Here is a 14,715-nt window from a genome sequence, read left to right on the forward strand (position 1 = left end):
GGTAAATATTAGCAGCATTTGCATAACCCACATTTTAAAAACAAACCAAGCAGAATCACAGAAAACGTATTACAACACTGGAACAAAATTATTTGATACTTTACATATAAACAGGATTTATCAGACATTGCCTCTTGCAGACTTACAGTACTGTCGACATAGGCTTCAGTCCACACTACATCATGTTCTTGATCAATCACTTTAGGTCGACTGAGCACGTGGAGATATTCCATTACATTTTCTTGCACATCAGCTAGGGTTGAGATCTGAGTGAAAAACCCTGGATATATTTGAGCAGAGAGAAAAAAAAGTAATCATTCAGACATAATCAAATGATAAATACACATAAAAATTATAAATATATTTTCTCTTGGTGTTAAAAAGAACAGGGTGTATGTGGGGGGAAAACCTGAAGAGGACAAAAAAGTTGACCAAGGAAGAAGCCCTGTCAAGTTTTAATTTGTGAAAGCAGTAGTCTGTGAAATGATATGTCAGTCCAGAATGGCTTCATCCCTCTGAGTGTTCTACACCATTGCACAGCTGTCCTGACTTTTTTCCCTTCAGTTCCAAGTCAATTTTTTCACCCGCAGGTGAAAGTAAAAAAAGGAGGGAGTTTGTTCTTAAAGATAAATGCTTATGGCAGAGTTCTATTAACTTTTACTCCCTAACCTTTGCAACTGCCAAGTATCACAAATATGAGGGTGATATTTTTAGCTTTATCAAATTCTATCTCTAACTTTCTATCCCGGAATCAGAGTTTCAGTGCTTCTCACCAAAATGTTCTAATCTATCTGCAGTTTTGGTCACCACATTACAAAAAAGATGTTGAGACTTTGGAAAAAGTGCAAAGAGCAACTGATAAAAGCCTGGAGACTAAAACCTGGACCGAGATGCCCTACGAACAGTCACTCATGCGCTCGTGACGTCCCGTTTAGACTACTGCAACGCTCTCTACATGGGGCTGCCCTTGAGGACCACTCGGAGGCTTCAGCTGGTGCAGAATGCAGCCGCGCGAGTTGTGATGGGGGTTTCCCGATACTCCCATGTAACACCTCTACTCTGCGAGCTGCATTGGCTTCCGGTTGCCCTCCGGGTGAGATTCAAGGTGCTGGTAATGACCTATAAAGCCCTAAATGGCTTGGATCCGGGATATCTGAGGGAACATCTGCTGCCAGCATCAAGTTCCCTTCGTCCTGTGCGCTCCCACAGGGAGGATCTCCTCAGGGTACCGCCGGTAAAAAATTGCCAGCAGACAATACCCAGGGGGAGGGCCTTCTCAGTGGGTGCGCCTGCCCTCTGGAACCAGCTGCCCGTGGAGCTGAGGACTGCCCCCGACCTCCGTTCATTCCACCGGGACCTGAAGACCTGGCTCTTTGAGCTCTCTGGCCCAGGCTGAGAATTTTAATTCTAATTTTAATTGGTTTTTTTTTTTACTTTTTCAGGGACTGTTATAATCTTTTTAATTGTTTTTAATTTTTGTATTTCTTGTTTTAATTACCCTGTTAACCACCCTGAGTCCTTCGGGAAAGGGCGGTATACAAATCCAATTAAATAAATTAAATAAAACATATGAAGAATGGTTGCAGGATTTGGGTTTGGCTAGTCTAGAGAAAAGAAGGACTAGGGGGACATGATAGCAGTATTCCAGTATTTGAGAGTTTGCCACAAAGAGGAGGGGTTCAACTTATTTACCAAAGCACCTGTAGGCAGGACAAGAAACGATAGTTAGAAACTAATCAAGGAGAACTAAGGAGAAACTTCCTAACAGTGAGGACAATTAACCAGTGGAACAGCTTGCCATCAGAAATTGTAGGTGCTTCATCACTGAAGGTTTTTAAGAAGAAACTGGACAGTCACTTGTCTGAAATGGTATAGATTCTTCTGCTTGAGTAGGGGGTTGGACTAGAAGACCTCCAAGGTCCCTTCCAGTTCTATTCTGATTGATTGATCTCTTACATAGCCCAGTTATCCATGCAGGAACCTCCTCTATGGCAGCATAAAGTCCTATGGACACAGCCACATAACCACACACTTCATTCTTCAGGTCATCATGAACTATTGGAAAACAATCCATGACCCATTTTATGACAACTTGCTATACTAAGAATAAAGGAAATTTGCTTCAATAATGTTTCACATTACTGAAAGAGCTTGAGTATGAAACAAAAGGGACAAAACGTCCAATTCAAAATCATCATGGACTCTTTGTCATTTGCAGATTCAAGCACTTTATTCATTTTCCAATTTTACTTTTCTGCCATAGAATGGATTGTCTACATTTGGACTTTCCTGAAAAACTGAAGTTCAAGCTTAATCATAGGGTAGATATAATGCAGCTTAAAAGTTATCTGCATTTTTCAAATAGAATCAAAAACTCAAATAGCTGCTTTTTCTCAGGTTGCATTCTAATCTGAAGATGTTAATTAATGTATTAACTTAAAATATCATGGGCTCTCAGCAATTTTGAAGAATATATGAACACCAATAATAAAATCAGAAACTATATTAGCAGTCTGCTTTCAGAGTGCATTTTGTCTTTTAAAAAGCCAACAAAGTGACCCTGAACTCAGCAGGAAGCACATAGCAAAGAATGGGGACATCTTACTTCAGAGTCACTTCAAGACAAATACATGGCAAGTGTAGGTGAACTTGTTTAGTCAGACAATCATATGGAGAGAGGTTCTTTCTTAAACCTAAGCTGTAGAGGGTTTAAAGGTAATAACCCACATTTTATATTTCATCCAGAAAAAAAAAAAACAGCTGGCAAAGGCAATGCTTCTAAGGACAATGAAGCTTCTCTGGGTTCTTCCAGAGACAAATTTAACTGTTGAATTTTGTTCCTACCGTACTTCCCAAACTCGACACACAGGTCGCCTTGTACACAACATGTTATAGTGGTCAAGGTGGGACACTACCAGCATAAGAACTGTGCTGTTAGTCTGTGTGCTGAGAGTGATGTTCAATGATACCACAAAAGACCACTTGTCAAGATTTGCTTTTTTCCAAACACCATACTGGTGACCTGATGCATTTTTCTGAGCCCTTTTCTACTGAGTTATCAAAAATGCTTGATATATAATTCATAATTAGACAAACTAACTTCAAATAAAACAGGTCTGTCAAATGATTGTAGCAAGGTACACTTTTTATTAAGATGCACTTAACAGTGGTTCTTTTGTTTGTGTCAAGTTAAAACATTACAGTCTGCCTTTGTTTTTACAGCTGGCAAACTTTCCGTTGTATTTGACTGCTAATCTAGCCCTTCAAACCTGGTATGCTGAACCTCTGCAAAACTTTATTTGAACATTGGACAATCTTGGTACTATCTGCAATTTCATCTCCCTTCAGGCTCATTCTCCTCCAGGCTATTGGGAATATCACTGTAAATTCATTAGCTATTCTACAGCAGTGTTGGGATCTTGACTGTTTTAATGTATTTCAAATGGGTTGTCGCTCTGCCTCATTAAGCTCACGCTCTCTCAAGATATGGCCTATTTTTTACAAGAAAGTTGGAGCCAAGATAGGAGGTGGAGGCCTCATGCAGCATGGTGTAAATTTCTAATGATCCAGTTCTGGAGAAGAGACCTCATACCCTAAAACCCACTCACTTGGAAATCTTGTATAAATCTTTCATCTCTTCTAGGTGCTTCCAAGGGGAAAATCACCACAAGGAAAATTGATTTTGGGGTCAATGACCTCTGTGACAGCTACACGGTTTGACTTATCCATCTGTGCAGGAATTAAAAGTGTATTCCACTCCTTCTCAGATTCTGCAGTCCAATCTGCTGGTCCCTCGTGTTTTTTGCAACTATTATCCTTCACTCCCCCAACACCCCAGAACCTAGCAATACTGTAAGTGATCAGGGTAACCTCTTAAAAATATAATCCCATGAGTGAAGAAAATATGCTAGAAAAGACATTGTATAGAATCTGAAGATATCAGTTCAATTAATGTCTCATGAAGGACGCCAGTTTCTTCTTCAGGTAAATGTTGTCTATGTGTTAATAAAAGAATTTTAGAAGATGCTGATTTAGATAGATAGATAGATAGATAGATAGATAGATAGATAGATAGATAGATAGATAGATAAATAGATAATAGATAGATATAGATATAGATATAGATATACAGTAGATACAGATATAGATATAGATAGATAGATCTAGATCTAGATATGTGTGTGTATGTATATAGATAAAGATATATATATACACACACACAAAAAAAAAATATTAGAAGTGTGGTACTTAGGTTGTAAAAGTGTCAAAATAAATAATTCATATTTACATGGATATAGCACCAGGAAAAAAAGCGTAGATCTTAAATAACCAAGGAAAAAAATAAATTTGGCAAATATTAAAAAGAACCATTTTTTTCTTAAAATAAAAAGGTAGAAGAGAAAAACGTAATCAGATGAGGTTTGTACTTTTGGGGAGACCTACACATGCTATGTCTTAGAGGTGTAAGTTATTTTCATCTGAATTATAGTATTTAAATACAGTTAATATACTTCTTAATTCAATGTGTTTGGTTGCTTTTATCATATTCCAACTTTGTTTTGTCATCTTAAAAAAAATCAATTTTCAAGCATCTTTTGGAGGACAGATCAAAAGATTTTGGGTGGCCAAGATATATATAGATACACACACACACACACACACACACAAAATATTAGAAGTGTGGTACTTAGGTTGTAAAAGTGTCAAAATAAATAATTCATATTTACATGGATATAGCACCAGGAAAAAAGCGTAGATCTTAAATAACCAAGGAAAAAATTAAATTTGGCAAATATTAAAAAGAACCATTTTTTTCTTAAAATAAAAAGGTAGAAGAGAAAAACATAATCAGATGAGGTTTGTACTTTTGGGGAGACCTACACATGCTATGTCTTAGAGGTGTAAGTTATTTTCATCTGAATTATAGTATTTAAATACAGTTAATATACTTCTTAATTCAATGTTTTTGGTTACTTTTATCATATTCCAACTTTGTTTTGTCATCCTAAAAAAAAATCAATTTTCAAGCATCTTTTGGAGGACAGATCAAAAGATTTTGGGTGGCCAAATCAGACAAAGGGAAGTTTCATTTCACTCTGGTCCAACTCACATGGCTCCTCCACTTATTTGTTACCACACTACAATGAATAGGAAGCAGCCCCTAAATCACAACTGCTACTCGGTCTGCTAGGTACAAAATAAGCACCAGATATCATGCAAGTGACAAAATGTGCATGCTTTAACTTGCATACTGGTATCAAATTTTGGGACAGAGTATGTAATGAGTATGTGAGGTCGTGATTATAGTGGAGCTTATTATAGATGCCACAGACTACCAAGTAGAAAAAATTATCTGGGGGTTCTCAAAGATATCTACTGAAGGAGAGGAAGTCCCAGAAGGCATTGTATTCAAAATCCCAAGCTAAAGGATTTTGCTGGGTCATCACAAAGTGTGAATACTAAGAAAGCAGGTGAATAACCTTCTGATATATTTCCAACTTCTTCCCATAATTATTAAATCATAATTTTCAAAACCTTACATGGGACCTTTACACTGAGACAATTAAAAATAAGAACACAAAGACAAACTACCTTCCAAGACTACAAAAATATGGGACAGAACAAGATATCATCTTTTGGCTTGATAACCAATAATGTATGAGTAGTGATTGGGCAAGACTCTTGAAATCAACCATTATGAAAGGAAGTGCCTTTTCGTGAACAGATGTCCTTAGATCTTTATAAAGTGTGGGTAATGTACTGTCTGAAAACTGAACATGCTTTGGAATTTGAAAAACTTGCTTCAAAGAATTCTTGTACAATGACTAAGTCTAAATCCTAGTGTGCAATATTAGCTAATTAAGACAAATCTTTAAATAGGATAATTTCCATCAGATGGGCACCAAGACTGGTTAATGCAGCAATGCATAACTAAATGCATATACTTCCAATGAGTCATTTAAATGTCATGTGGCGTGCACACATACATAAGTGAGAAAACCTTACTACAAATGTAATGACAGGCAGAATTGCAGAATAAGCAAAGCATTTTTATTATTTTTACATCATGGCACCATAATATGTGTTTTGGGATCACAGTTGTGTCATTATTTATCAAGAGATACATTTGCTTTAGTGTTGCCTGATGAGTTCTGTGCAACACTGGAATTTGTTATGGCTGCACAATCTTTAGAAACGTAAGGATGAACTAGACCAAACACAGATGCTTTGTAGTCAAGAATTTCCTATTATTTTAAAATCAATTAAACTCCCCCAAAGCTGCAGTAAAACCTGATGAAACAATGTTAAGCAAGACAGTTTTCACCTACTATCTCTTTGCAGTAAATATTCAGGCATTCCAATTTGTGGAGTTAAGTACATCATATAATGCATGTGTGTCTATATCTAAATGCTGGAGAGAGACCAAGAAAAAAATATCATCTCTGAATTTGGGCCTTGCTTTCTCTCTTTAATATGCAAAAATATCTATTTTCCTTGGTAGGATTCCTTGGTTTCTCTATGTAATTCAAGAACTAACTTCCCTCCTTCCTTCCTTCCTTCCTTCCTTCCTTCCTTCCTTCCTTCCTTCCTTCCTTCCTTCCTTCCTTCCTCTATTGCTAAATTTAATTTAATTATTTTATATTTCTTATTTCTCTTTTCCTGCAGTTCAGAGTTAAAAACAATGTCTTACTAGGACACTGACCATGGTTTTCATTTTATATTTAGGAGTGAGTTGATACTCAAAGTCTGTTATTTTCTTGTTGTCACAATTATTACAGGGGATGTTTGAATTTGGTAATGCTACATTATTCAATTTTAAACAAGAAAGCTGCCAATATTGAATATTTATATTATTCAATATAGGCAAAATACAGAGAAAATTATAAACTAACATCAAGATATATAAATTATGTTTTAAACACAAGTTTTATCCACTCAACCACCTAGGACAGGGGTGTCAATCTGGTAGTCCACAGGCTGGATGCATTATTTATTTATTTATTTATTTATTTAGTTATATTTGCAGGCCACACCCACCCTAGCTCCACAAAGGCAAAAAATGTTACGATACGTCACAATACATCACGTGATGCGATCGGGTTTGATACCCATGACCAGGAGAAAAGGTTTTGTCAACTATTTTTCACTCTAATACCTGCTTAGGGAAGACTTGATTTAGCAAGATGGTCTGTAGAACTGGCACTAAACAACAGATATTCCTGCTTTTTTTACCAATTCCACTTCCTGATATCTGGAATCAGCAGAACCTCTCCAGCAAATAATCGTATTGATGTTTATTTCAGTGGTTGTCAACCTCAGCAATTTAAAAATGTATGGATTTCAACTTCCAGAATTCCCAAGTCACAATGCTGCCTGGGAAATTCTAGGATTTGAAATCCAGACACCTCAAAGCTTCTGAGGTTGAGAAATATTGGTTAATTTTACTGGCAGAGTAATTTACTCCCAGGCAAACATACATAAATGGCAGTCTTGCAGAGTTCATAATGGGCTAAGTTTTTAGGCTGCAGAATCAAAAGTAGCATAATACATTCTAAGCTAAAAACCAGTTAGTAGAGTAATGACAACTAAGTGATGTTGATAGAACAACTCCATTTTCCTTGGAAACAAAATGCATTTTTTATACAAACAGTTGCATTTTACTAAAATGCTTGTAATAGTTCCGTTCTTCCTATCGAGAAAGAAGCAGTGACATATAGATTCCTCATAATATTGTGTCCACAAAGTTAACTGGCCTGGGATGAACAACCTGGTCCCAAAGTTCCTTGCTTACAGGTGGTTCTTGAGTTACAACCACTCATCTAGTGATCATTCAGACTTGCATGGTACTGACCAAGAGAAACTTACGACTAGCCCTTGGAAATCTGTCCTTTGCGGAATTCCTGTGGTCATATAATTGCACTCTAGGCACTTATGCCTGACTCCTGATTATGACATTGCAGCAAGTCATGGTTATGCGACAGCAAGTTCTGATACTATTCCATAAGCAAAGTCAGTGGGACAGCCACTGTAGTCACACAAGGTTTTCACTTAACAACCCACCACGTTTCTTGCATAACCATGGCAACTGGAACTACTATCGCTAACTGCTGTAATCATGTGACATTGCGTTTTACAAACATGTTCTTTAGCAACAGCAATTTCAGCATTTTGCCAAGTCATTAAAGTTCCAAAAAGAGCCAACCAGTGGAACATATTTTGCATAGAAATGAAACCTACCTTTGTTGGCACAAGCCATCCATTTAAGATTATCTGCAAAGGCAGCTTCTCTTCCTATCAGGTAGGTGAAAATCCGAACCTGAAAATATAACTCTGGATTATTTTAACAGAACTTCATTTACAGGAAACACATTTACATAAAACATTCAATTTGTATTAAGCAGGCAATAGCACCAGATAAAAATACCAAAAAAATTGCAAACACATTCTATTGGATTTTTCTTTTGAGCTGAATAAGCAATAATTTCACACACTTATAGATTTTGGTAACACACACAGACAAATTTGGCATTTTCTAAAATTATAAACAAATGTAAATGAAAAGGTATGATTTTGGAAGGTTAACATGAAACCACATGATAATGTAGCACTTTCCACTGATCCCAAGCTTGCATTTAATTATTGTACTGCCACAAAAGACTACTGCATAAGTGGAAACATGAGGCAAGCTACTGGTAAAGTTTCTATCTCTCAAATGTGTATACTGAGTTAATACAGTAATACAGATTTCCCACAATAATAATACATTATTTCAACCAAAGGAGCTATCCAACACTCTCTGATTGTGAGAGGGTCCATAAAGTCAAACCTTAAGAGTTCCAGTTACATGAGAAAACTCAAAATAGTTGGAAGCATAAAATTCAATTGCAGTCCAAGGAAAATTCAGGTAATAAATATCTCACTTCATTAAAAATGACATATTTTTGTTGTTGCTACTTATTCCTGACAATCATTTATTTGGGAAAATACTCAAGAGTATTCATCCAGAGCCTTCTAACTCTAAGTTCCCCAGGAAACCAGAAAAACCATCACCAGAGACAATCTTTTTACCTGAGTTGATTATTTTTTTTATTTTTTTCCATGCAGTTTTAATGAAATTTTTTTAAAAAATCAAGTGTCCTAAACCCATCTTGAAAAAATGAAAAGATCTGGTGAGCCAAATCATCTTGATTTTATAAAATGTGTATGAATCAACAATGAAGGTTTTTTCCCCAATAAAAAAGGCAAATATACTCTAGTCACTTCAGTCTAAAGAACTGCAATTATGCATAAATTCAGCAGTGAGAGCTAAATTGGGCAACAGATTACCAACAGCAACAATCAGTTCTGATCTGGACTTGTCTAACTGATTGGATTTTCATCTTGAAGGAGATAATTGGTGAGAGCACATGTAGCAAAGGGGTGGAGATAAGCATTCTGAAATTATTGCTGGATATGGCAACTTTTTCTCTCAACCTGAGTCTATTAGACCTTCATCTCTTTCTCACCTCGTTTAACAACCAATTTATTAGAATTGGATGAATTGGCTAGAAGATTTGGGAGAAGATTTAATAGATTGCAAATATCACTCTAAATCCTGTAAAGGTTGTAAGGTTTTGAATTTAAAACAAGAGAAGCATCTATACAACTGCTAAATCTCTTATAATATCCTTTCCCCAATATACATGTTCAGAAATTTTTAAGATAATAAACAATACTACTGGAATTTACCATGTTTGCAATTATTGTTCTTATAAAATCTGTATCTCACAGTAAGATGGGAAGCAAACTAATTTAATAAATAAATATGTCATTTCTATGACCTTTAACTGGGTGAAACATTGGGGCAACAATTTTGATCCAAGGTACTTTAAATCAGGGGTCCATGGACCAATACCAGGCCGCGACATGCCAGCAACCAGGCCGCACAAACAAACAAAGCCCCATCTGCAAGATGCAGGCAGCACACAAAACCACGCACCCTATGGTCCACGGAAAAACCTCTCTCCATGGAACCAGTCCCTGGTGCCCAAAAGGTTGGGGACCTCTGCTTTAAATCCTTATTGACTCACATTACCCACCCCAATGTGTCCTGACTCATGTAGAATCTCTACCACACTGAAATGCATTCCCCCCACACAAGCTCTCTCCAATCCATATGACATCTTTGATGTACCCTTCTCACCGTGCATCCCTTTTGTCTCTCCCATACTCAATATTTAGTAATGCAATAGAAATTTCACTACCACCACCACCACCCTCTGGCTTCTGAGACTGAGTTCTGACCTTAAAGATAGGAATCCAAAACTGATTCCAACTCTAACTTTCTCTAGCTGTTTTTCAGTTTGGTAAATCCTAAACTTAGAAAAAACTCCACCTCATTGGTATACCCACCAATCCCCTGTATTGTTCTCAATCCATTACTTTGAGTGGGAAAGACTGGGTTTTTTTTTGTAAGAATAAAAGAAGAAAATCAAGGGGGAGCTAACATTGCTTTTCCTACTTCTATGCTATTGAAACTGTCTAGGCTCTAGAGACATGCTAGACTTCTTCAGAGTCTCCATCTGTGTACTCTAAATTCAAACACAAGAAAAGATGAGGAGGATGGCAAGAAAGAGGTAGCCCCTGCAGAGATAAAGTAGATGTCCACCTTATTAATTCTGAAGCATATCAAATAGAAGTCAAAACAATTGTCCTGTGAGGAGAAGAATTGATTCTTAGTCCTTCTGATCAGCAGGCTGGTTCACTTGACTAACATAGATAATTCTTTGTGCAAAGCATTACCCAAAACCAATTTAGGGTGCTGCCACTGAAATAGCAGCATCCTGTCCCTTGTGCAGACTAGTATAATATTTCCCTCAGCCAGTTAAACTCTGAAGTGCTTTTCCTGGCCTATGAATCAATTTTTCATTACCTATTGCAGCTGTTACAAAGAATCAGTGAGCTAATCAACCAATGTCAAATCAAGAAGTGCTATAAGAGAGCTGAAAATCTTGCCCAACAGCAGCCAGATGGGCATTAAAACGTCTTCTATTCCTGGTTTTAAAAAGCAATAAGGCTCACTTGAAACATACTGTAGATCATATTGAACTGAGTCTGCCTAGTCCATACTGTATATAAACATTGGCATATATACAGTATATAGCCCATTTCTTACTTCTTGAAATCATATTTTATATTGATAGGCAAGATGGATGACTATAATAGTTATTCTGAGTTTCATAGGAAGAGAAGAAACATATGTTTACCTCAGAGGTGACCAACACCATAGCAGGAATGAATCATCAGTAATGAAAATCTCTTTGTAGACTTGCCTACCCCAGGGGTCCCCAATCCCCAGACCACAGCTCACTACTGGGCCTTAAGACATTAAGAACCAGGCCATGGAAGTGGTGGGTGAGCACACACACACACATATCCACTTGCGCAAGACCGGGTGAGCACATACTGTACGCTTGCAGTCCATTTGCGTGAGTGGCAGGTGCATGTGCCTGCCCCTTGTGCAAATGGAGCTGCGCACGTGCATGTGCTTGCCTGCCACTCGTGCGGAACCATCCCCTCTCCCCCCACCCCCTACTGGCCCACAAAGCTGGAAAGGTTGGGGAACTCTGGCCTACCCTAAGAGATCTACTTCCTTTTTATACCCTTTCAGAGTAATCCACGTATATTTGCTCCTGAAGGTTATGTTGAGTTTGATTCAGCTTAACTGCTCACCTAAGCACAACTGCACTATTGCCAGCAAAATGTTTAATCTCCAAAAGGGAAGGAAATAGTATCATCAGATTTATATCCAACCCCAGTACATAAATTGTCACCAGTGCTTATCTCAGAAAAGAATGTGCTGAAATACATTCTAAATATAAAGCAAATCAATCTAAGAGATTTATGGCTAATGGTCTTCTTTAACTTACACATACTCAAACAACCCTGCCCATAACAGAAGCAGAATAAGCTGAGCTGTAGCACAGAGGAAGATGGCCTAATGTGGCATCAAGCCAAATCGCCAGAGAAACTGAATTCAAGTCATTAACATTGAACAACAGTCTACTGAAGACTGCTATGAAAAAAAGGAAAATAACTGTTTTCTCCTTCTTCTATCAAATATACATGTATGTGTACATGTGTCTATACCCACACACCTATGTGAAATACTAAATTCCATTAAAAATGTGACATTTCTTATTTATCACAAGTAGCACATTGTACAATGATTTCTTAACCATTTTTCACAATTAAGCCTTTGGAGGCAATATGCCAACTTCTTTATAATCCCAGAATTACAAACTTTCACCAAGCCACTTTTCAAAGTAGAAACCACAAAATGAATTGCCATTATAATTCCCATCACAATATAAACTTTTTTTTCTGGATAGGTTCCTGTTTTGCTTACTGGTCTTCTACTTGAATTTACCTAGATTCCTTGAAAAGAATTTATGCTTACAGGGCTCTTTACTTTCTCTGGTTCACCAGCAAACCTTATGTCTACACCTGCTATTAGCATATGATCTTTATTATTTGAAACAGAAAGAAACATGTAAAAAGAAAACAGAAAAAAACCTAAGCAATGTAATCTACTAAGTATTAATATATTAAGTAAGTAACTTAGTTATTTACTGGTACCATTTTTTCAATAAAATATTTATTCTCATATTTCATATTTCACAAATTCCTTGTGTGTCCAATCAAACTTGACTAATAAAGAATATTCTATTCTATTCTATTCTATTCTATTCTATTCTATTCTATTCTATTCTATTCTATTCTATTCTATTCTATTCTACTCTACTCTACTCTACTCTACTCTACTCTACTCTACTCTACTCTACTCTATTCCACTCTACTCTACTCTACTCTACTCTACTCTACTCTACTCTATTCATATATGCTTTGTCCTTATCCACAAATGATAGCCATAGATGATAATAAATGATAATAAAGCATAGCCATAGATCAGGGGTGTCAAACTCAATTTCATTGAGGGCCGCATCAGCATTGTGGTTGCCCTCAAGGGGCCAGGTGGGTATGGCCAGGGTGGGCGTGGCCTACTGGGTGGGCATGGCTAGAGTGCGTATGGCCTACTGGGTGGGCGTGGCCAGCTCTACATCATTCGCATCAAGGGTGCCTATGGGGGCCTGGGCAGGAGTGGGACAGATCTGAGGGTCTCTGGCAGAAGGAGGGTCTGTGGGCCAAGGCAGTGGGGGCCGTTCCGTCACTGTTTCCAGGATGGCTTCGCGGGCCGCATGAAACCACTTCGCGGGCCGGATCCGGCCCCCGGGCCTTGTGTTTGACATGTCTGCCATAGATCATTTTACACCTACCTTTTATGTTAGAATAAATCAAGATATAAATCAAGATACCTTTTATGTTAGAATAAATCAAGATAAAAATCAGTTCATTGGTCACCTTTAATTATAGACCAGACTGGTAATCTAATCAATAGAATTAATTCTTAGACAGTTCAGAAGTAAAATCTATCCTCTATCACTGGCACGTTTTACACTGGGCAATCTGCACACTTTAAAGGACACACATGCCACAATTAATTTCACTTCTGAATGATTCTATTAGTAAGCTACTTGTATCTGGAAGCAATAAATGGGCTATATGGAAAGCATTAGACAACATCATTATTTAGGGCAAATAGATGTTGCTTTAAATAAGAGATGAGGAACTATGGCCCCTTTATGACTTGTGGATTTCAACTCCCAGAATTCCTGAGCCAGCCATGAAGTCTACAGGTCATAAAAGGGCCATAGTTCCCCATCCCTGCCTTAAATGAAACCAGTAGAATAATCAGTGGGTGTTCTGTACCAGCCTGCTACTGGCCTTGCAGAAAGGCAACCCCTGTACAAACGGCAGAGGCTGGAAAACGTCTGAGACTGGAAAACGTCTGCCAAGTTTAATACACAAACAAACAACAGAACATGAAACAAGATACCGGAACTTTGATCCTCAAACGGAGCGGTTGCTTTCAGCAACCAGCCCTTCCCCAAACACTCCCTTTATTAGAGTTCAGGGTGTGGCCTCCCTGTGCCTCCTTCCGAGGAGTCCCACAGCCTTTCTCTGCTTGCTCCTACTGGACTGCCTCCTGCGTCGGGCGTCCTTGAACAGGGCCAGCTGTGGGTCATCATCATCCGCACTGTCGGGCTCGCGCAGCTGAGTCTCCACCAAGTAAGAGGGGCCTGGCTGGGGGCTCTGCGAAGCCTCCAAGCCATCATCAGCAAGTTCGTCTTCAACACCCTCCTCCTCCCCCTCGTCTGAGTCATCCGAGTCATCCGACCCGGCTGCCGGACCCACAGGCTGACCCTGAATCACAACAGTGGGTGTCTGAAATATACTTCCCTAGGCAAGCCCACCATTTAGCCAGTGTTGTCTCTCCCACCCTCCCCCGGCCCATTCCTACAGAAGTAGCAGCATACAGAGAGAGAAATCACTAACTTCTGAACAGCACTTTCTCTACAGCCTCCAACCAGGTCCTCAGAGATTAAAATCTAGGAAAGTTTCCATAGCTTGACATAAGACTTTGATATATTTAAAGTAGAGTGGACTTATGGAAAGGTACAAAAAAAATCAACATTGGATGGAACCTTCCTGGGAAGCTTGGAAATTGTTAAGTGGACTGTGCACGGGTACAGCAAGATCAAGAGATACCTTGAATATATGGTGATACTTGGTGATTTCTGCTTATGTGAATGTGGAGATCTGTAGACTACTACA

General features: G+C 38.2%; 1 protein-coding gene across 1 annotated transcript in view; it reads right to left on the reverse strand.

Moving 5' to 3' along the window:
* The window catches only part of CACNA2D3 (calcium voltage-gated channel auxiliary subunit alpha2delta 3), a gene marked incomplete at its 5' end in the record, with an annotated part of 613,685 nt that overhangs the window by 202,138 nt on the left and 396,832 nt on the right, over positions 1–14,715 (reverse strand). Inside the window, 2 exons of the mRNA XM_083353347.1 lie at positions 147–280; positions 8,239–8,317. Coding sequence (XP_083209473.1) covers positions 147–280; positions 8,239–8,317 — 213 coding nt within the window. The remainder of the gene's footprint in view (positions 1–146; positions 281–8,238; positions 8,318–14,715) is intronic.

The sequence above is a fragment of the Vipera ursinii genome, assembly GCF_947247035.1.
Source record: "Vipera ursinii genome assembly, chromosome: 2".
NCBI classification, from domain to species: domain Eukaryota; kingdom Metazoa; phylum Chordata; class Lepidosauria; order Squamata; family Viperidae; genus Vipera; species Vipera ursinii.